Raw genomic sequence first — 22608 nt, forward strand, 5'->3', positions numbered from 1 at the left:
AAACTTCACATTTTATTATTACAGAAGCAATACCTATTCATTGTTATCTCGTTTTAAAAATAGAGCCACAGAGAGGAGAAATAAAAGCAATTGTAATTTTGTCACACAGAGATGGTAAACCCCTCTCTGTTAACCCCTTGTTCGTAGGTAAGCCTCCAGACTGATTCGTCATGCGTTCATAGGCATCCCTCTCCTAGAAAGAAACAGAAATATTCATTACTGTATGTTTATTCCAATATATATTCATCTTCAGTATTATTCACAGTGGTTGAACAATATTCTAATTCATAACTGAACCAAACTTATGTAACTAGTTCCCCTTATTGGTCATTCCCCTTCTTAGGTCATTTGGAATCTTTTCAAATTATAACCAACACTGTGGGCAACATCCTTAGACCTGAATCATTTGCAGCTGGTCTGATTATTTCCTTAGAATGAGCCACTAAATGTAGCTTGGCTAGGCCAAAAGTATACCCATCTTGAAACTCTGGGGTTAAGTTGCCAAATTGCCTTCCCAAAAAATTGTTCCAGTTTACACTTCCAGAAGCAGTACACAAAAATGTGTTGATGTTTGCTTGTCCCATCTCTCAAGGGGATGTACTTAATATCCTGGATGTGCTCCTCATTGAGGGAGAACTGGGGGACTTTTATGAGAAACCATACATCTTCAGCGTGACCCCTGGGCTTATCAGCTCTGTCCGATCAACATCTATTCTAGATTTAACTCCAGAACCTATCTTTATGACCTGAACTCTTTATGTGAAGTATGCTTTATACTTTCACAGCCCCTGAGAAACTATGAAAGATTAAGTAATTCTTGTTATTTCCTCTGAAGACCAAGAGCTGTAACTAAGTGCTAACTAAGGAGTTTTGGAGATCGCTTGTCAAGTGGAGGATAGTGTGATTTGATAAATTAACTGCTCTCTGAATTAATGTAGGACGCAGTACAACGGAGTTTTCGTGCATAGCAGCGGAAAACAGTTCTGACAGTGACTTTCAATCAAAAATCAACTATTTTAAGTGCAGAAGTTTTCAAACTGTGGTAGCAGCAGCAGCAGCATCATTTATTTATTATAAATGCAAACTCTTTGGCCCTACCTCACTTACTGTCTTAGTTTGTTCAGGCTGCTGTAATAAAAATACCACATTACAGGCAGAAATTTGTTTCTCGGGGTTCTGAAGGCTGAGAAATCCCAAGGTCAAGGTGCTGGTAGATTTGGTGCTGGGTGATGGCCCTCTTCCTGGCTCATTTACAACCTTCACTGTACGCTCTCACAGTGCAAGAGGCCTCTCTTATAAGCCCACTAACACCATTCAGAGCTCTATTCTTACAACCCGAACATCTCCCAGAGGCCCCACCTGCTCATATATTGGGGATTAGGACTCAACATTAGAAGTCTGGGGGAATCACAGACATTCAGTTCATGGCACCTACTGAATCAGAAACTCTAGGTGTGGAGCCCAGGATCTCGTTATTTAACAAGCCTTCCATGGGATTCCAGCACTCAAAAAAGCTTGAGAAGCACTGCCTTGGTCCGCTGGGCATTCCTGTTAGGTCTGCTGTGTAGACAGGCTGCCCTGGTAGAAGCGTTCGGCCAGGGGGTAGAGATGGAGGGCATCGCCGTGCGCTGGGCTAGACCCGGCCAGAGCGTGTGAGTTACACTTGGCAGGGCAGGAGCCGAGTCTGTGCCCGAGGAATCGTTGGAGTGGCTGCCTGCCCACCGTCTGCTCTGGTCACATGGTCTGAGCAAGGCTCTGTTTTCACCCAGTCCTCACGTTGCATCCTCATGACCAGAAAAGCCCTTGAGAGGTCCTTGAGCCCCATTTCCCAGCCAAATGAGACTTACCCCTAAGTCATTAGTGACAAATGAGAGTCCACACTATTTTTAAAGATGCCCAGAGGGAAAAACTTCCAGCTGTCCCTAATAATCCTCCTGCCCTCCCAAGAATTCTTTCCTTCTCATCTGCATGCTTACAATTTGAACCGGTTTCCTAGTAGAAAAATGAACACCCAGCCCTTCCCTCCTTGAGCTGACAAATCACAGAGGTCTCTGAAGCTTTCCCATCCCATAGGAATCTCTTGGCCTATCTCCAATCATGTTTGTGGTTCTCTGAGTTCTTCTAAGGCTTTCATGCACAGCGCTGGGCACCAGGGCTCTCTGGAAAGTCTGCTGAGCTCTTCATGCGTTGAGAGGCTGGTACTGTGGTTCTTTCTTATAAAGCTGGCTTTGTGCTCATTACCGTACATTAATTCATTTGCTTCTTCACTTAATAATCACAGACTTTAGCAGCTGTTAGATTGAACCCTGTGGAATTGCTGATATGTAGCTGTTTTTTTTTTTTTTTTTGATCCATAAAAATGGCCATGTCATAGGGTTCAATCCAAGACCAGGTGCCAGTCGTCATGGGGGAGACAAGAAACAAATCAAGAAAGGGGTGGGCTATCCTCAAGGAACCCCCCCCCCCGAGTTAGGGAAACAAACAATCCCAAGACCAGGACAGTTAACCCCAAGGGAGAGCAGCAGAGGTTCCCAGGTCAGGCCTGGGGAGCAAGAGACAGCCATTGTGTCCGGTTGGAGGGGGCACATGAGGTTTTCCCAGAAAATGAATCCGAAACTGAGTTCCAAAGTGAATTTCACATGGCTGATCTGTGGTCTGCTCTCTACCTCTTATAATCTCTACAATGTATAACTAGTTTTGCTGAATACGAAATATGATACTCCTGGTTTTATACATTTTTTTACATCACTTGAAAGTCACTTACGGCTACCAAACATAATTGTTTGATCTTATTTTAATTTACTTGCTGAAACTGAATACAATAATTAAGCTTTGAAACGAACTAAAGAAAATATTATATGGCAAAATTAATAGTTATGACTCAGCACTTGAATATCTAACTAGAAAGCATTCTCAGGGTAGCCATGTGTGGGTTAAAAATGTAAGTTAGAAGGCAATAGACCATCCGGAGATGTATTCCCCAGTCTGTGTTTAAAATACATTGGAAATGAGCAGAGTATTGTAAGAATGAAGGGTCGATGACATCCTCCCCATGGGCTGCCCCACTCTCTTTCCTCTTTGTACTGGTTGCGGGCACAAATGATTCTCATTAGGAACATAAACATCACTCCAGACTCAATCGCAACATTACAGCTCACAACTGAAGTGCTCCCTGTCGTAAACCTCTTTGCTCTCACTCACAGTTATGAAAGTCATGCTCTGAGACCAGAGCATCCCTGCAGCTCAAAAGGGTATTCTCATACTGTTGGTTCTGCATTAGAAAATGAGAAACTGTTTCTTTCCGGTGCATGCTAGAAGGATAAAACAAAAGCACTAATGGCAATTTCCGACTTGATACAAAGATTCTAAGCAATTCATAATTTATAAAAAGGAAAAGACAAAAGATGGTATTGCTTTCCTGGGTGAATCCAAAAAATCCCTCTTTTAAAAAAAAAAATGTTGTAGAAGTGTTCAATTACTTTACCTGTTAAGAACGGTATCTCGGGTGCCCACCTGCAGATACAAGGGATATGGAATCCCTAGTCTGTGTAAAGCTTACAGAGAAACCCAAGCGCTAAATGTAAAGCTGGCTTTGCTGTTAAGATTCAGAAGTTGACTTTTAGTTTAGGTTTCAGAAATGTAGCATCCCTATATAACTAAATATTGTTTCTCTTGGAGCAGTGAAAGGATGACAATCTTATTTGGGGGAATTGTGAACAAAATACAATTGACTCTCACTATAATGCTTTTCTAGCAGGAGAGCAAGATGCTCTAAAGGTTAAGTTAATTTGGGGCATCCTGGGAGTATTCAGCTGCTAAGGTATCTGGAGGTCCTCATTACAAATCAGTCTCTCCTATAAAGCTGGCACTGAAGGTGGGGGGCGGGGCAGAATTTGAGGACTGGGGGAAGCCTCTAAAATTCCATAGAGTGTGGCATAGGGGGAAAAAAATGGAAAGAAAAGAGAACCATAGCATAAGGTTTGCTCTGAGCATTTTACTGAAGAAGAGAATTCTGTTTATACAAATAAATAAAGCTCGAATGTTTTAACGTATGTACATATATGGGAGTATTAACTATTCAGAATCCCAGCAGAGCTTGCAGATAGATCATAGTGACCAGCATTGCCCAAGAGCAATTGCTTTGTAACTTGACCAGTGATGTCCAGCCTAGCTGCCTCTGTCCCTGGGAAGGAGAAGAAAACCGTAATTGCAACACGTAAGAGCAAGTGCAGACAATAGGATGTGGGCTGCCTATGATTGGACTGAAGCCCTTGCTCACTTTTTGATATCTGTAGAGCCTTCATAAAATGAAGTGGGTGCTTTATTGGATTTCTTGCCCCCCCCCCCGAATTATTCCCCCTGAAGACTCAGTGTATTTGCTTTCTTTCTATGTGTTTTCATCTTTGGTTAAAATAACATATGAAAAGACCTCTTTGAAAACTCTGTCCACCAACAGAAAATCCCCTGAAAGAGGTCGGATTTTTATCTCTTATAGAATTATAAATGCCTTAAAGAAGGAGCAAGTCATTGAAGGCCCGCCGAGTGCCTCTGTGGCCAGGCCCTCATCTTCTTGTCAAGGCGCTGAGCCGAGGGAGGTGCGGTGTGGACTCCCGACTGGGATGTGTGTACCCCCCCACATCCCCCGCAGCCAGGCACAGCCCACAGCACGGGCTGCGCCGGGATGGCCTCCAGTTAGGAAAGCAGGGATCCTGGGCACCCACAAAAGAAAAAAAAATGACTGTCTTTTAGATTTTCTTCTTTGTTCAGCATCGCTGAACATACGATGTAGAATCTTCCTATCGGGACAGAAGTCACCACTGATGCCCTCCTTCCAGCGGAAGAGCCCGCGTCCCCGCCGCCCTGTGCATCTGTCGCGCAAATCACCGCGCTCTTTCCTCTGCGGCCACCACTGTCCTCAGGCTGCTCTTCATAAAATCAGCAACGCGTTTTTCCCGTTGCAAACGTCAGGGATTTCACGCAGAAGACCCCATAAAAATAGCAGCCCCTCCGTGTGCCAGCCCCTGTGCTGGGCTTTTCCTCGGTGGGTGCCTGCGGCCGCGGGTGCCACTCGCACCTTCTACGACAACTGCCCTCGGGGTCTGCTGTTCCGCGCTCAGCCTCCTGCCCGCTCTATTTCAGCCGCTCGGGCAGGGGCCTCTTCGCGCTCTTCTTGATGTTCACTCCTTGAGCCACCTCATCTGCTCCCATGTCCTCAGGCACCCCCTCGATGCGGATGGGGTTCTAGATCAGATGCTCTTTTCTCAATTCCCCTGATCGCCCCCCTGATTATCAAACTGAGCACGCAAGCGAGGGTTTCCTGCAAAAGCCTGTTCCCTGTAGTACCCGCTTATCTCAGCAAATGGCCCCTTCATCTGTGACGTCCTCTCGCTCTCGTGGCTTCCATGGCACATGGGTAGCAGAGCTGCTCGAGTCCTCATCTCTTCCATGACTGTGGCTTCCGCTCCAGCTCTGGTGCTTAGGGGTCTCGCGGTTGAGCTCGCACCTCCGGTTCCTGCCTCCAGGCCTCCAGCCTCAGCTGCTCCAGGGCATCCAATCACCAACCTTGTCTTTCTGCCACCCACCCCTTCCTTAAACACTTCCAGGGCATTCTGGCTTGGCAGAGTAAGTCACAAGCTTCCAAACCTACTGCACCAGCTCATTTCCACCAATTACCCAAACCCACCCTATTATTTCTCATTTCATGTGCATGTGGATTCTTCTGCCAGAACGTCCTCTTTGGGTACCCAGGAAATCCCTGTCCATCCTTTAAAAGCCAGCCCAGTCAGCCCCAGCAGGCAAATGGTGCTTGTTGAATGAGTAATGAAGACTTGCCCTGCTCTCCCCTGCAAAGTGAGCCTCTCTTTGCTCAGTACTCTGGAAGCCCCACATGCGTGTCACTGGTGCGTTTATCAGCGTTTGTTTTGCAGCTTCTCTGTGGTGTGTACCTCCTGTGCTGCCTCTTCCTCGCCCTGTCCCGCACAGACATCTTTCCCAACCCTCTCTCCCTCTGAGCCCAGGCACAAGGCTCCGAGTCTGCTCAACACAGCGCTTGGGACAGCCGCTTTCTGCAGACTGTCATTTGCACACAATTTGAGGTCTGACATGCCCTGATAGACTCAGAGTTTTCCCAGCACAGTGGGCTGCCTATGATAACCACTCGGCTGCTGAATGGATAACAAATGGTTTTGCTTTTTCCTTTTTGGGGATTTTTCTTAATGCTAAATGTTGATATTTTCATCTTATGTTAGCTATATGTTACTTCACGGTATGGCTAGATCTGTCTGATAGAATGTATTCATGGCAAGAAACGAGCACGGTAATTTGTTGAAATCCACTGTTATCTTTGCAAAGAATTCCTCACACATTCAGCTCACCCAGCCACTGTCCATGCCAGCCGTGGCTCTCTCCCTGTGCAGAGCTCAGCCCATGATTTTGCCTTAAAATCTATACACTGAATGTTATTTCTTCTAGCTTTACCTTTGATTTATCTTGCACACTTTTTAAAAAAGACTTTATTTATTTATTTATTTATTTGAGAGGGGGGGGGAGAGGAGGTTGGGGGGCAGAAGAAGAAGGAGATGCAGACTCCCTGCTGAGCGTGGTGGGGGGGGGAGGGGGCGTGGCAGCTGGAGCCCGGGACTCGACTCCGATATCATGACCTGAGCTGAAGGCAGATAATGGCTCAACTGACGGAGCCACCCTGGCACCCCTATCTTGTACACTTTTAAGAATTGTTTGGATAAAGCATTAAAAAGATAAAAGTGTCTAAATTTCTTTGGCAGGGGGCCTAGGTGGCGCAGTCTATTAAGTGTCTGCCTCCGGCTCAGGTCCAGGTCCTGGGATGGAGCCCCACTTCGGGCTGTCTGTTCAGTGGGGAGTCTGCTTCTCTCTCTGTGACACCCCCTGCACCGCCTATGCTCTTTCTCTCACACAAAAATAAATAAATAAAATCTTTAAATCTCTGGCAACCGCAAAAGAAAACTAGCAAGTTCGAGTAATTTTAAAACTAGTTAAAAAGCAACTCAGGAGAAAGGCTTTTTTTCTATACTATATGAAACTTTTAATAAATACTAAATAGTAACATTCTTACTGATCCGTCATCTCTATCTTTGAAACAAGTGGAGTGGCTATCCAAAAGATGCATCAAAACAATCAGAGGAGAATGTGAAACCCCTTTTCCATGGCTCAAGTGAAAGATGTAACATTGTTTTTAAGCTCAGTGAGTTCCATTCACACTGTCCAACTAAAAGGTTTCTTTAATTCTGGTCACATTTCGGAATTTAAAAATGGAAAATTGGGTAATATTTTCTCCCAGTTCCCTTACTGTCCGTAAGACAGGTGGTTGGGGAACGCCCACAGTGGAAGGTTCTGGTGCGTCAGGCAGGAGGCTGTGTGGCACCATGAATGGTGATGAGGGGACAGGAAGGGAGAGATGGGGTCTGAAGAACCCTCAGCCACTCCTGCAAGAGAGGCTGTGCTCTATCGCGTTTACCTGTAAAGCCTGTTCTCCCTCTACCTTCTCAGGACTTTGTGCTGTTGGTGAATTATTGAAATGGTTTCCTTACCTTCTTATGTATTTTCTCTCCTCTTTTGTTCCCACCTGTCTTCTCTGGAAAATCCATCAGGCTAACTGTCAGGTAGGTTCTTTTTGATGTTTAATGTGCTTATTAAGAGGAACCATAGTGGGGAATCAAGTACCCAGACTATTGGAGACCCGTGATGAATGATCAAACTAAACAGAAAAGGTACATCCTAAATTGTGGAGAAAGTTTGTGCACATGCATAAAACTCCCAGAGCTGCAGACTAGCGGCACATGAAGCCGGCCTGAGCATCTGTCCTAAGAACTTAGCCTGAGGAAATCTAGCGGCTCTAAATGACGAAGGAGGTTACCTGGACTGTCTGGTTTTTGCTGTGGCTCAAAATACGGACAGTTCCGGAGGGCTTCGCTGTGGTAGGGGAGTATTCTGTCCTGCAGTGACCAGTGACACAGCGACAAATTCATCCGCTCTTCAGGATTTGGCCAGGTTCAAGAAAAATTCACAATGAGGTGCTTAAATCCCTCTTCTAATGACACGATTCAGACCTACATCGTGCCTTGGAGAAAAAGTGACTCTGGGAGAAAGGGGGAGTGGTGGCACTTGTTTTGTTAATGCTAAACTCACCCTTGGAGTTAACTCTGACACGGTTTAACTCCAGTCAAAAAACGGTTGCTGGAAATCGCAGTGGGAGACAGGGCTGTTCGTTGATCCCTTTGGTGTCAGGGAAAAAGTTTTCCTTCACCCACGGGAAGTGGCAGAACAAGCTCTTTTTAGATTCTCAAGTGCAAGACACACGCTTTAGAAGCCCAAACCGTGGCTCAGCCTAAGAGAAGAGAGACATACATTTAAATTAGTGTGTTTGTTGTGTGTTTGATGTGTGTGCGTGCGTGTGTGTGTGTGTGTGTGTGTTGTTAAGTTGGGCTCATTTTTATCTTTTAAGAGGAGAAATTATGTGCTTCAGTTGCCATGCAACACAAACTGCTCTAACAGCTTTCTAATTTTAATTTCAGAAGTCCACAGAGCAAATGAAGAAGGTCCCCACTATTATTCTTTCGGTCTCTTATAAAGGAGTCAAATTTATTGATGCAACAAATAAGGTGAGTACCGCCCCTCTCTTTGGTTTGTCACGCCAGATACAGTCCTGGGCATATGATCTAAAATACTTTGCTCCCATCATGCCCAGCATTTCCCATTTTATTCATGTCCTGCCCCCCACCTTTCTGCTCCCTGAATGCATCTGTAGGTGTGTGAGCACACACACACACACACACACACACTCATACATATACACAGAAGGGCACGTTGCATCTGGGGATTTCATCTAAGATTCCTATACATGTTTTGCTTTTTCTGTGTGCTTCTCTAATAGACTGTGGCCATTTAGTATCTGGCCCTTTGGATCTGGAGAACATTACAACAGAAAAAAAAAAAAAAAAGTCACGTATGTAATGAAAATGTAGCATTGTCATCGTTCCGCCATCAGAGGAAAATATTACTGGCCAAAGGACCAGGACATTTGTCTTCCATTTCTCTAGCGACATCTATATCCTTTCTTTGGATTCAGTGAACACCTGACGCAAGGAACACATTCTCTGCCTTTTGTATCTTCTAATTGCGTTTATTCTCCGCTATTGAGACAGAGGAGAGGATTTTGACTGTATTTTCTTAAGAGACACAATCAGAAAAAAAAGCTCAAGGCATGCTGTGACTTTGCACTCACAGTGGAAACAGTTCATGAGCTCTGAGGTCAAGTGCGAAGAGCCAGGCTGCATTTTACTTAAGTGTTTAGAGTCCCTTTCTTGGTGACGATGACAGAGCACCAGGGCTAGACTAGAACGCGTGGGTGTGACTACGGTCACTCTCCATAAACAACCAAATCTGACCAGTTCCTCCTCACAGAACCCCCCGATGTCCACGTGTTTTATTCCTGTATCCTCCCAACTGACAAACTGTAGAAAGGTCCCCGTTGGTGAGTACCATTTATTTTCTGGACCCCCTACGGGGTTCCCCTAATTGTACTCACTCTAGTTTGGAGAAAAGGACTCAAAGTCATGGAAGAGGTGGACTAAACAATAGTTAACTTAGGGCCAGGGCAACTGGATTTAGACACCGAGGTGGGGGGGTCCCACGGGCGGTGAATCCTGGGTGGCTATAATAACCTGAGCATTGGAATCTGCCAGTTCTGGGGTTTCCTGGTGTGTCCGACAAAACAGGGAAGATAGCTGTGTCAGCATTCAGACAAGCCCAGCCTCCCTGGGCCTACTTAGAACAACCTCCCAGTTTTAGCAATGGTTCTGAAACCTGGACGGAAAGCTTACAGCCCAGCACGATAGGGCAGGCTGATCTTTCCAAAGCACGGAGTCGGATGCCTTGTGGGAAATGATAGTTTCAACTGTCGTGTGATCACACTGTGGAGATCGTCATCAGGAAAATCCCAACTGATTTGCTTTCTTTATTAGTTGGAAGCAACTTTTAGTGACTGGTACACAAACTTTATCCTTAAATTATAGTCAGTTGGTTTTTAAAGTTCCAGAACATTATGGAATTCTCATTGACAACACCATTACTGTCACTGTTTCTAAGGTTCAAGAAAGGCTTTGGCATCTGGGTGTTTTCCCTAACCTGGAGCAACTCTCTCCTTCCATTTGCATTTGAAAACCATGAATAGCAATATATTTTTAGTATCAAGAGTTTGACACTTCCTTAGATTAACCACCTCAGGAGTCTTAGAGTCTAACAATTTCTAAACAAGTGGTATTTGCCCTGAAAAGTGCCCAGAGTCTTAAGGCCGTCATTCTGTGGAGCTGGTGCTGTGACCTGCTGGGCCTGTATTAGCAGCAGCTTCTCGAATCTGCTCTCCCTGTCTTGCTGCATTTGGCTTGTGGACACATCAAGGGCTACAGAACCTGATCCTCCCATACCTTGAGGAGACATTTCTGCTTTAGTTGCCAATAATGAGATGAGTTTTCCACAAATGCCTGCTCACACGTGGCTGTTGTGTGGAAGTGTGAGCACTGACCAATACACAGAAGATAGTCCTGTGTGACTAGAAACACTAAAGAGGTCAGCATAGCGCTCGAGGTCTTGGAGGTGGTCCCCAGCGTATTTGCAGAATCTAGAGGAAAGGCAAAATGCCTGTGTTGGTGGCAGGCAAAACCAGTCTCTCTCCAATGCCACGTGCCTGGTGGCTTTTTCAGGAATCGGGGGACATCGACTTCTACACTGACAAGTGTACAGTGTCCCCCTCCCAGTGTCTGCAGTGTGGCCGAACTAGCCCGATAGAACAGTGGAGAGGGAGAGAGTGGGTGACTCAGGGCCACAGTGTGGCCGTTGGTGTGTGAGAAGCCAAGGCAGAGAGATCGGATTAGAGCAGCAGAAGAAAGAAAGAGTGCCGGGCTGCACGGGTGGGAGTTGAGTGCAGAAGGCCGAGAAGCACCACCACCAGCCAGGGCTGAAGGACCGGTTCTGAAAGGCCTCGAGGCTGCATTGTTGAAGGGCCGTTCTCCGGCTGTGTTGTGAGGGGAGCTGCGCTCCGACAGCCCGGCCCCGGCAGTGCCCGCTGAGCCCCGCTAGGCCGCCCAGTTCTGCAGCAAAGGCCGACCTCGGATTAGCGCTCACTGTGGGAGAGGAGCGCAGCGCTGAACTCCAGAGGCCTGCTTTCTGTTTGCCCCCAGGGACCCCTGCCCTGGGAGGCCTTGTCTTGGGGAGCCGCTTTGGTTGGAAGGACTTGAGAAGCACGCGGCTACTTGAAGCCTTCACAAGATGAAGGGCTAGAGGCCGCTAAGCCTGCCAGGAGGCAGAGCCAGGAGTCAGTCACACCCTCGTATTCATATTTGATGCTTTCACTGTGCTTTCTTCCTAAGCGGCCCTCTCCGGCTGCTGCAGGGCTCACTCTCTCCCTGCCTGCAGAGCTGGAGGTGCTTGTTCTACCAGACAGCGCAGGGACAGTAACAGAAGGCCTCAGGTCTCTGCTAAGTGACTGCCCTGCAGTCCTACAGCCAGCTGGTCATGGGGACGGGCTGAACCCTGACCCGACCTCCCCACCCCCTAACCGAACACGGCCGCTGTCCCTCCACCGCCACCGGCCAGTTTGCAGTATGCTGCTCCAACGGAACTGTGACCCCTGTTAGGCCAGAAAAGATGAGCCCTCCAGCAAAGCACTTCTCTCCTTTCAATCCAAGAAATCCAGGACTTCGGCTGCTCTGTGGGGAAGGGCTAGGTACCTAGACAGAAACTTAGAAACGTATTGCCTAGAACTTAGGAAACAAATCGAACCACTAGTCCTGATTTAAGAAGGGTGAACAGAAAGTAGTCTTGAATTCAAAATGGAACTTGGAATAGACCTAGTCCTAAAATGTTGTAGATAGGGCACTGCAGCTTTCTGGAGATCCACAGCCCAGAGAGAACTCTAGTGAGGCCTTCGGCCCAGAGGTCTCTGACAGTTTGGTTATAGCCTTGTATTCAAACCAGCAGCATCTTGCAAGAAGTGGCACAGCCCCCACACCCAGTGTGTGGCAAAGAGTGACCTGCATTTTGCCTTCCCGCCCGCCCTGACCCCTTCCTCAGTCTTCCCATCCAGCTAAATTAGGAAGAGTGCAGTACTGGGGTTTGGTTTCTGTTTGTTTGCTTTTTGAATGCCAACTTCAAACAGGGCTTAGGCTGTTTTTTAAGCACAAAATAATTCAGAACATTTGCTTAAACAAGTGCTCGCTCTTTTTCTTCCTTTTTTTTTTTTTTTTTTTTTAATAGCACATACTTCTCTTTCCAAAAAGCTCAGAGTCAAATTAAGAGCGCATTAAGCATGTGTGCTGTTCTCATCTGCATCAGCCTCCCCACGGGTCCTCTCCAGGAGGGTCCTCTCCAGCTGGGGCTGCTGCCTCTGTTTCGGGTACTTTCTCTGAAGTTCTCCCAGAGAAGGCCTGGCCTGAGGAGGGGGACTCAGGAGAAAGGCCCTGCCTGGCAGAGCCAGGAGTGAGGGAAGTGGGGAGAGGCTGACTCCTAGGTCACACACCCTTCTGAGAACCTTTCTATTAACTGGCTGGACCACACACTTGTCCTCTATACCCACAAGGCAGGCCCCGGTTTAGCTGTTTCTCAACATGATGAAAGGCAAAAGACAAGAAAAACAGTCTGTCCCTGTTGCAAGTACTGAGCTGCCAAACTTTCCGTCCCAAAGAAGGGGTGGCATGAGCCCCTCCTCCCTCTTTGTTTAGAGCCTTTTAAAAGCTCTAGTCTCCTTAGAACATGCCTTGATATGGAGGCTGAGCAACAGAAGTGGAGTCTGTTTTAAACGAAGATGCATCACCTGTTCCTTATGTGGACATCCACTGTTCATTTACGGAGGAGCCACTAACTGATGCGTGGCAGATGGTAGAAAGAATGAGTTCCTCCTTGACATCTTCTCCAAGGAGGAAACCAACCGTCCAGTCTCCAGCTGTAGTGTCCTTGGTCTCGGACGCACCTTCCGCATGGAGAGCTGGCCTCGCTGTTCTGGGAAGATAGTGCAGAGGGAGGACAAGCTCTCAGGGCTTCATGCCATTCCAGCCCCATGGGTGGATCAGAAAGTTCTGTTCCAAAGTGCCTCTTGACATAGGCTATCGATACGAACTGACTTAACTGCATACAACAGTTAAGATGATTACACATCAGTTATTCTTAACTGAATATAGAATACATTTGTTAGCCTGCCTTCCCTCTGGACCACAGCAAGAGAGGAGTAAAAGTTTCCGTAGGGGGAGGGGAGGCTGATTTGGAAACATGGAGCAACACAGAGGAGGGCAGCTAAAAGATAGCCCTGGGCTCCTGGGGGTAGAGAAGTGGGAGATTCCAGAAAATGAGGGGAAGGGCAGGAAAGACAGTAAGGATGTCTCAGTCCGTTTGGGCTGCTATAACAAATGACCAGACTGGGTGGCTTAAATAATAAGCATTTATTTCCTACAGTTCTGGAGGCTGGGAAGTCCAAGGTCAAGTCACCAGCAGATTCAATGTCTGATGAGAGCCCATAACCTGGCTCACAGACGGCATTTTCCTTCTGTGTCTTCACGTGGCAGAGAGCTAGCGAGGTCTCTCTTCTCTTGTAAGGGCATGAATCCATCATGAGGGCCACACCTTCAGGACCTGATCACCTCCCAAAGGCCCCACCTCCAAATACTACCACATCAGGGCTTAGGATCTCGGGATCCCTAAGATTTCAAGCTATGAATTTGGAGAGGACACAGACATACAGTCCGTAATAAAGAGAGCTCTCCAAAGATATCCTTTACCTACTTTACTGTTTTGCCCAGGGCCATGATGCTGCCACACGTCATTGAAGATCATTGACAAGTAGCATCTTGTGAATTGGCAAGACACAGGGAATTCAACGTACTAAAAATCACAGGGCATTTTTTTCACTGTAGTACTTTCCCCAGAAGTTGATCTTCAGTCTACCGTATGCTAGCAAAAGATCTCAGGAACACAAAATGCCAATTTAGTTTAAAAAAAAAAAAAACTGGAGCCAATAATCTATTTCTGGTGACAGTGGATCATGGATAGGTGACCCCTAATCCACACTCCCCAAGGTAACGGCAGCCCCCCATTAAAATGACGGCGGAGGCTCTCAGCACTTGCTAACATCTTCTCTGTGAAGGCTGTAGATTCTGAAATTCATTTTAAGACTCACTAGTTCTTAATTTAGTTTTCTACTTGAAGAATTGCTACCTGAATGCCAGAAGAAGATCAAGACCTTCTAGTTGGAAACTGTGTCTTGCAATAGGATGTTACTTGTTTATGGAATTCTAGTTTCAAATTGAGTTATTTTTGATGGTGCACTGCCTATCATGTCAACATACAGGGCCACAGTGAAGAATGCCTTAATTTAATTTTCTTTTATGTGTTAATTCTGTAATTGCTTCCCGACCACACAGCTCCGTAGAGCAAGGGACATGAAGTACTTGTTGGGGGTGCTGGCAGGGAAGGACATTTTGTAAGCGTTTTTAGGCATTGATGGGTATACGTGGAACATTTTATGGCCAACAGGTTATTTAAGACTGTGCAATTAAGAAGTAATTAGCATAACTAACGTAGAAAAGGTTTTAGATCTCTGACAACTGCAAAAAATAACATACATGGGATACGATAAGATAAAAAAATGATTGCATAGTTCTGTGATTTTTTTTTTCTCTTTTTAAAAACATCTGTGTATCAAAAGAAATTTCTAGCAGGGTTTGCCGCCACCGCAATGCTCCTTGGTTATGTTGTGCTTCAGAGTAATGATACTTAAACCTTTCTTCATTTGCCTTCCACCAGTTGCTCCTAGATGCCCACTGGCAGGGAGATAGCATGAAGAAATGCTGGAGAGAAAAAAGTGAAATGCTATTAAACCAGGAAGTGGGGCTGAGCTCCATAGTCAGGCAGCTTTGCATTGGCGTCCTAGCTCTGCCACCTGCCCTGCATAAGGCACTTACCCCAGTACCATTTTCCCCACCTGTGAGATGATAAGAAGAGCCACAGCACCCACTCGTAGTTCGGCACGGTGGGTGGAGTTAGTAAGGTGTTGTCGTCATCAGGCCGGGCATCCAAGACCGGAAGGATGCAGAGCGGTTGTTCCCTCATCCCACCTCTTGTCCTCAGCCTCCCCAGAGTCTGCGAGAGCGAGCACCTTGAACTGCTGGTGGCGATGCAAACTGGGGCAGCCACTATGGAAAACAGTACGGAGGTTCCTCAAAAAGTTAAAAAAAGAACTACTGTCTGATCCACTAGTTCCACTACTGGGTACTTAGCGGAAGAAAACCAAAACACTAATTCAAAGGGATACATGTACCGCTATGTTTATTGCAGCCTTATTTACAGTAGCCAAGGTATGGAAACAACCTGAGAGTCTAAAGATAGGTGAATGGATAAAGTCTGCGTGTGCTACATGTGTACACATCCACGACGGGGTGTTGCACAGCCGTAAAAAGGATGAGATCTTGTCATTTGCAACAGCACAGAAGGACCTGGAGGGTATTATGCTAAGTGAAGTAAGATCAAAAAAGACAAATACCATAGGGTTTCACTCGTGTGGAACCTAAAAAATAAATGAATAAACAAAAAGCAGAATCAGACCTATAAATATGGAGAACAAACAGGTTTTCAGAGGGAAAGGGGGGTGGATGGGCAAAATGGGTGAAGGAGTGTGGAAGATACAGGCTTCCAGTTATGGAGTGAATAGGTCCTGGGAATAAAAGGCACATACGAGGGAATGTAGTCCGTGACACTGTAACGGCATTCCATGGTGACAGATGGCACCTATGCTTGCGGTGAGCCTATTACAGCATTCAGAAACGTTGAATCGCTGTATTGTACACCTGAAACTAATGTAACATTAAGTGTCAACTATCCTTTAAAAAACTGTTTTAAAGAACGAGCACCTTGATGCTTCCAGCTGCCCACTTCCTTCTATACCTGTCTTGGCTCTGGGGCAGTGGGGGGTGGGGAGCACAGGAAGTGAGGAGCGAGATGGGGAAGGGCTTACTGAGCTCCTTGAGACAGAGTTTCTCCCTGCATGCAGAGTGTGACAGGTGATCCTTTCCAGACAGAATTAGCAGGAGGCAGCAGTGCCTATCTATAGGTGTATATGGGGAATGAAAACCATAAAATGCTTAGTAACTACTGTTTTTTAAAAAAGCGTGTCTGTCACCCAGAGTGCTTCTGCTCACAGCACCTGGTGAGAACCACTGCTACAGGATATGACTACCTTAAGTTGTTTTTAATTAAACGAAAACATTCCTTCCAGACCTGGTATACTGTTGCCCACAGGTAGCCTGTTGTGTCACTTTGAATGTTGCTGGTCTAGAACATTCTGGAAAGGGGGAATGCAACGGATTCTCAAGTCATTTGCCTTGGTTCTAAAATACGCTGGCTTGCAAAGGAAAACAACCATCATTTATTTCATTTATTCCAGAACATAATTGCTGAGCATGAAATTCGTAATATCTCCTGTGCTGCCCAGGACCCGGAAGACCTCTCAACATTTGCTTACATCACAAAAGATTTGAAGTCCAATCACCACTACTGTCACGTGTTTACTGCCTTTGATGTGGTGAGTACTGTCTTTGGACAGATAAAACATTTCACCAAATTTACCTGCAGTTTGTTGAAAGCTAACTTGCAGTTAAGATACTTGGCTTGTCTCTCAAATGTCAAGGTATACCTAAGGTAGGACATTTTGCAGACTCGGTTTCCCTGAGCTTTTCCCTGTTGTCAGTCATCCATTAAATTTAGAACCCTGCTTCTATTTGGTGTCCGAATTGCTGTTGTTCAACTACTAACTTCACGTTTCAGATTTGACAAATCCTGTCTTCCTTTGGTACCAAAGCATAATAATGCCTGTTGGTTTCTCTGGCGGCCACTTGTAAATAGTAGGGTGTAGCCATCTAGGTTTGTTGGGAAGAAAAGTAATTTCAGTGCCTCAAACATGATTTGTGGTCTTCTCTATTGAAAGGTAGTCAAACAAATTAGACACCTACAAATAATAATTGGGAACACCAAGGTTTGGTCTACTTGCTTATTCAGAAGTTTGTCTCGTAATGACATACTTAAGTATTACACTTATGGTCCTGTTTGTCATTAGTCTAAATATTAGCCCTTTACTACAGACACGAGAAATGAAAGCAATTCTAGACAACAAGTGTTCCTTGAAGAAAGGTAGATAGATACCCTCAATGTGGTATGAATTCTTGACAGTATCTCTAATACAGTACATTGGGCATTCTGTATTTGAAGCAGATAGAACACATATGGTTTCAACCATGAAATAATTTGTAATCAGAAGAATTATTAAAATGTAGCTCATCAGTGTGTTTGAAATATACATATTTGAAGAATTACAAAGTAAGTGCAATATAATGTGTTCTTAGAAGGCCAGCCCACAGTTCAGTGTCATGGGTTGAAACTTCTTGGAGCATTCTTTGTGAGCTCCGACTAACAGCCAAGGACCAAAGATTCCCATAATCCAAAATACACACCATTCTAAGGTCCATTAGGCTCATGCCCAGAGTATTTGTATCACCCTGCAGGTGGCTCATCTCTTTCAGTTTTGGCAGAATGAAAACAGGAAAAAATGTTCATGTGCTTTAAAAAAAAAAAATCCCTTCTATTTGGGTAGGTATGTGAAAAATAATATAAAAGTGGTATGGAGTAATAGTAATAACAAAAAAGCAAAACCCACAAAAGCTGCTTCGAATATCTGGTTGTGTCTGTTTGCTTGAGATCCATGGTGTTGATTAAGGTCATTTCAGCATTAGGTTTCTGGTGCCTTAAATATAACTCCCCATTCTTGAGAAATGCCATTGTTTCTGTAAGCGCAAAATTCCGTTCTCTCCATGCAGATTTTGGTTCGCGTGGAACACCTTTCACTGAGGCAGTTGGGCTAGTGTCCTGGAAAGAATGGGCAGATCAGAGTTCACACCGCAGCTCTGCTTCCTGCGCCCTAGTCTTGGACGAGTTGCAGGACTTTCCTGAGTCCTGACTTCCTTTGTCTATAAACCAGGTGCAGAATGTGTACCTTGTGGGTTTTCATCAGGATTAAAATGAAGGAACACGTGGAGAATGCCTCCTAAGTAACAGGGGTTCGATGTTCACTCCTTCCCTACCTCTTCCCTCTCTTTGCCTACTGACAGCACGGTTGGCAGCCCGGTCCCACTAACCACCGTAACATAGACCTGCCACAAGTGTGTTTATGATCCAGAGCTTTCCCACTGCTCTTATAAAAGAACTGGGAAAAAAAAAATGGAAGTAATAAATAAATAAAACAGAAACAAGAGAAAGAAAATATTGACTCCGCAGGCCTTGGAATGGCGTATTGCCTCCATACAGTGTTTGCACTGAATGCCAGGGTTAAGACTGTGATAGCCTTCAGGAGGAATTCCAGCTTTTCACTGACTACTGCAGCATTTCTCTGTAAGTTGGTTTTTAAAGTAATATATAACTGGCCTTTATAATCATACCCCAAATAATATCCTATGTTCAAACTAAAATTGATTCCTGTGGGCCAAGGCCCCCTTGAGTTTTTAGCAATGTATGTGTGATTCCAGGATACTGAAGCAAAATGTGGGGAAAAAATAGTCAACTGTTTAGTTTTAGGATCAACATGATGTCCCTGATACATTTGGAAGCATGTAGAATATGGCCTCATCTTTTATCTTTCCACCCAGATGTTTGATTGATGGTAGACCTCCACAGGCTTAGGATTCTGGTATCCGCTCCAAAGGATTTTCATCATATACCACCAATCCACCATTTTAATCCTCTCTAGGTGAACACAGTTTGTCTGACTTCAAAAATAGCAACAAAGGCCATCAGGCTTGACCAGACTTTAGCAATTTTGAGATTCAACAAGCTTTGCTGCACCAAAAAAACAAAAAACAAAAAGCAAAAAAAACCTTTTTGAGCATAGATTTTGTACCTTTACATAGGGCAGTTCGATATTCAGTCTAGTCTTGAAGCTTTAAAATTTTTTTGATATGAGTCATTCTCCTAGGTTGCCCAAATGGCAAAAAAAAGAAAAAAGGGAAAAAAAAGAAAGAAAGAAAGGAAGAAAGAATGCCTTAAGTATACATTTTATCTTTTAGCTGATATGCATGCATACATATACATTTTTATTGCAAAATTATTGCTGCTTTAACCCTTGTTTACAGGTCTAAAAATGTTTTTATGAATATCTGCTATCATTGAGAAAGGTCAGTGATGTGTAGAACACTTCCAGCTTGTGGAGAGTTAGATTGGAAATTCAGAGTATTTTCCCACAGAAATCCTGTGGTCTGGGAAGGGAGGCCCAAGTCCCCCCACAAATCTACCAAGTGAGTTGAACATAGTTCATTTACAAAGGGACACTGCTGCTCCTTTAATATGCTCAAATGCCGGGAGGGGGTAAAGTGCGCCATGTCCCCCAAGTTCATCAGGCTGTTGAGCCTTTTTCGGAGAGCACCTTGCAAGGGTGGCATTCTACAGAACATACTTTAGGAAATGTTATACTTTAGGATTTCTAAGCCTGTTTCCATTAGAATCTATGCTAATTTCAGCTTGTGATAGTTTCAGTTTTAGATGACAGGTAGATGAAAAGAAGACCGGAGAAAAAGCGGAATTCGGGGGCAGGTTCCCATGTAAAAAGCTGGTATGTACCTACTGGCAAGCACCTGACCTCCTTTCATTCCAGACTCTCGCTGTCATGACAACAAGAAAACATCTCGTCCACTGCAGAACAGAGGCTTCCCAAACCCCATCTTCGAGGCAGGGAGAACTTAGGGGATGAGGCAGCAGTAGGACTGGGTAGCAGAGAAGGAGGTGTCATGATCTCCAATGGCCGAGGGGGAATACCATGCAGCGAGAACTGCCAAGGTTGGGGGGAGGAGAGAGATGAGTGTTTCACTGGCCACGAAATTCCAAACCTGTTGGGATCATCCTTAGAAGGCTGCTATGAGTACAAAACAGATATAACCAAGGTAGCTTGGAAACTGTCATCTTCTATATACTGTTCACTCCATCCAGATTTCTAAGTAATAGAGTGAGATAGGTCAGAAAGATTTTAACGCATGCTCTGTGGGACTAGCAGGTTTATTGCAAAAATCTAGAAAGGACTTCATTCAGTTGTTTTAAAATATGAAAGTTTTTTTTTAATGGCCTTCAAAGCCATGACTGTTGCCAGACCCTTGCAAATTCTCATTTCTCTTTAAAGAATGTTTGCAGTCTTTGATATTCTTTTTTCTCTTACGTGCAACTCCCAAATTCTGTAATCTTCAGTGCGCAGCACGTGGTACGGCTCCGACCGGCTCAGGAATATGCAGGGAATGTCGAAGTCATGATGCTGGTGGGTGGTGGATGTGGGAGACGAAGCTCCCTCTTTCCTGTGTTTTCTTGGCTGAATGTGGGCCATGAAAGGAACTAAACGGGAGAAGCAGAAATGACGAAATGCAGGCAGACATGTTCGGTGGACTGGTAGCCGCAGATAGTACTCTCCATCGGGAGGTACCGGCAAGCCAAAGCATAGAGGGAAAAGACCAGTAGAGTCAACCACACTGTCCTGACCAATGAGACCTATGCCAGCTTCTGACTTGGCCTCTGCTATGAGTTTCTTTCTTGGTTTTCTCATCTGTTTAATGAAATTAAAATTCCTCAGCGCCCCCTCCCTTTTTTATTTTCCAGGTTTAGTGAGATGAAATTAGCAGAGGACTTTGTTTTAGTTATACAACATAATGATTTATGTGTATATTGTGAAGTGATCGCTGCAGTAGCTTTAATATCCATCAACCTCACAGTTGAACAGTTTTTTCCCTTGTGATGGGAACTTTAAGATCTACTCTCTTAACAACTTTCAGATACAGTGTAGCATTGTGAACTGTAGTCACCGCGCTACACGTGACATCCCCAGCACTTATAACTGCAAGTTTGTACCTTTTGACTCCCTTTACCTGTAGCACCCGGGTGCAAACTGTGGGAATATATACGTAGGGTCGCTTGAAGTCCCTGACGAGGAGGATTTCGGACTTTCGCTGCGGAGGCTGTCCGACAGAGTGGGAACTTGGTGCACGAAACAGCTGCTGTTGACGCCCCTGGCCTCTGACAACGAAACGAATATAGTACGTGCAGCTGGGTGGTTAGCTTTCCTTCTTTTTCTCATTTTCTCCACCTGAAAGTGGCCCTGGACCTCTTTGACTCTGAGACGGTGAAAGTGCATGACAATAGAGAAAAGTGCTAAAAGAACAGAGAGCCCTGAGGATGGGGCCGAATGCTTCCCCTGGCTTGTCCACCGTGGAGAGTAGCACCGACAGCAAAACTCAGGCTGCTCCCTGGCCAGGGAAACCTCTCAGCAAGACCATGTCAGGAAGGATTCTGCTCCTGAGAACAGCGAGAGGCTCTCACTGAACAAAAAGAAGGCACCATCAGCAGCCCAGTGGTTCCTACACATCACCTCCTCTTCCCTCGCCCAGAAAGGGATAAATTAACACTGTCAGGGTGCATTTATCTCTATCTTTCAACTCCATTGGCATAAATCATTGAGAATTAACCAAGTCACAAAGTCAAAGGTGGGTGGATATTCAAGGAATAATAATCACTTTTTTTCCCTCTCCTCCCTATTTTTTTGTGGGTGAGGGAGGGATGGATGTTATTCATGCCTTAAATCAATCCCATTTTTTGTGACGTTGGAGCAGAAGACGTTCTGGCATTTTTCTACCGACCCCCCCCACCCCCCACCCAGTTTGTCTGGCAGCATTTACACATGTGTTTGCCTCCTCCCAAATGACTAAAAATCACATATCATGTTTAGAGGTGTGGCCTTTAGAGTCAGGTCAGCATCTCTTAACTTTATAGTTTGGCCAAGAACTAATCCTCAGTTTCATCTGTAAAAGAGAGATGGATAGCAGTACCCACCAGCCATGGCTACTCTAAGAATTAAATGAGATAGTCACTCCTGTCCTGCTGAGGACAGGACAGGAGAGGGGTAGTAGTGGTTGTGGTGGTGGTTATATTCTTTCTTGTCGTCAGAACATGCATGAGGCTTTATGTCCCAGGTTTTCATATACAGCATGTGTTTGCTACAGCAGCATTCCACACTTTGAGGGAAAAAGTCAAAGTCCATTTAAATGCATTTATTGAGTGCCCACTGTGAGTCAGGCACAGGTCCCTGCTCTCCAGGAGCTTGTAGTTCAGTAGAGTAGGAAAGACATAACAAATGGTTGCAATAAAATCCCACCCATGCTATCCTGGAGCTGTGCCAGCCCCTAGGCAGGGCTGGGGCTCCCAGAGGAGGCGTGCTCGGGTTGGAAGCTGAACGCTTAGTTTGTGTGAACATGTGATAAGTTTGGAGGCATGACAACTCATTAATTCATTTTGCAGTGGTGAGCTCAGGGCATTAGACACACATCTGCAATAAGCAGGAAAAAGTCATTTATATTTACTATGTTTATTAAGCCAAGGAAACAGATTTGTTTACTTGAGAAAGATTTTTGATGAGAAGGGTTCAAATAAAAAGGGTTTTTGAATTTGGTAAGTGCCCTTTTTCAAAGGCATCACAAGTTAGTGACGGGGTTACTGTAGTTCCACTAAGAGCTT

At 45.2% G+C, this 22608-nt stretch overlaps 1 protein-coding gene across 1 annotated transcript in view; it reads left to right on the forward strand.

Moving 5' to 3' along the window:
* The window catches only part of ANKS1B (ankyrin repeat and sterile alpha motif domain containing 1B), a 1114451-nt gene that overhangs the window by 1069387 nt on the left and 22456 nt on the right, over nucleotides 1–22608 (forward strand). The window contains 3 exon segments of the mRNA XM_045084805.1: nucleotides 7626–7637; nucleotides 8550–8636; nucleotides 16463–16600. Coding sequence (XP_044940740.1) covers nucleotides 7626–7637; nucleotides 8550–8636; nucleotides 16463–16600 — 237 coding nt within the window.

This window comes from Mustela putorius, unplaced genomic scaffold (genome assembly GCF_011764305.1).
Source record: "Mustela putorius furo isolate JIRA1106 unplaced genomic scaffold, ASM1176430v1.1 tig00000788_pilon_pilon_pilon, whole genome shotgun sequence".
Taxonomy (NCBI): Eukaryota; Metazoa; Chordata; class Mammalia; order Carnivora; family Mustelidae; genus Mustela; species Mustela putorius.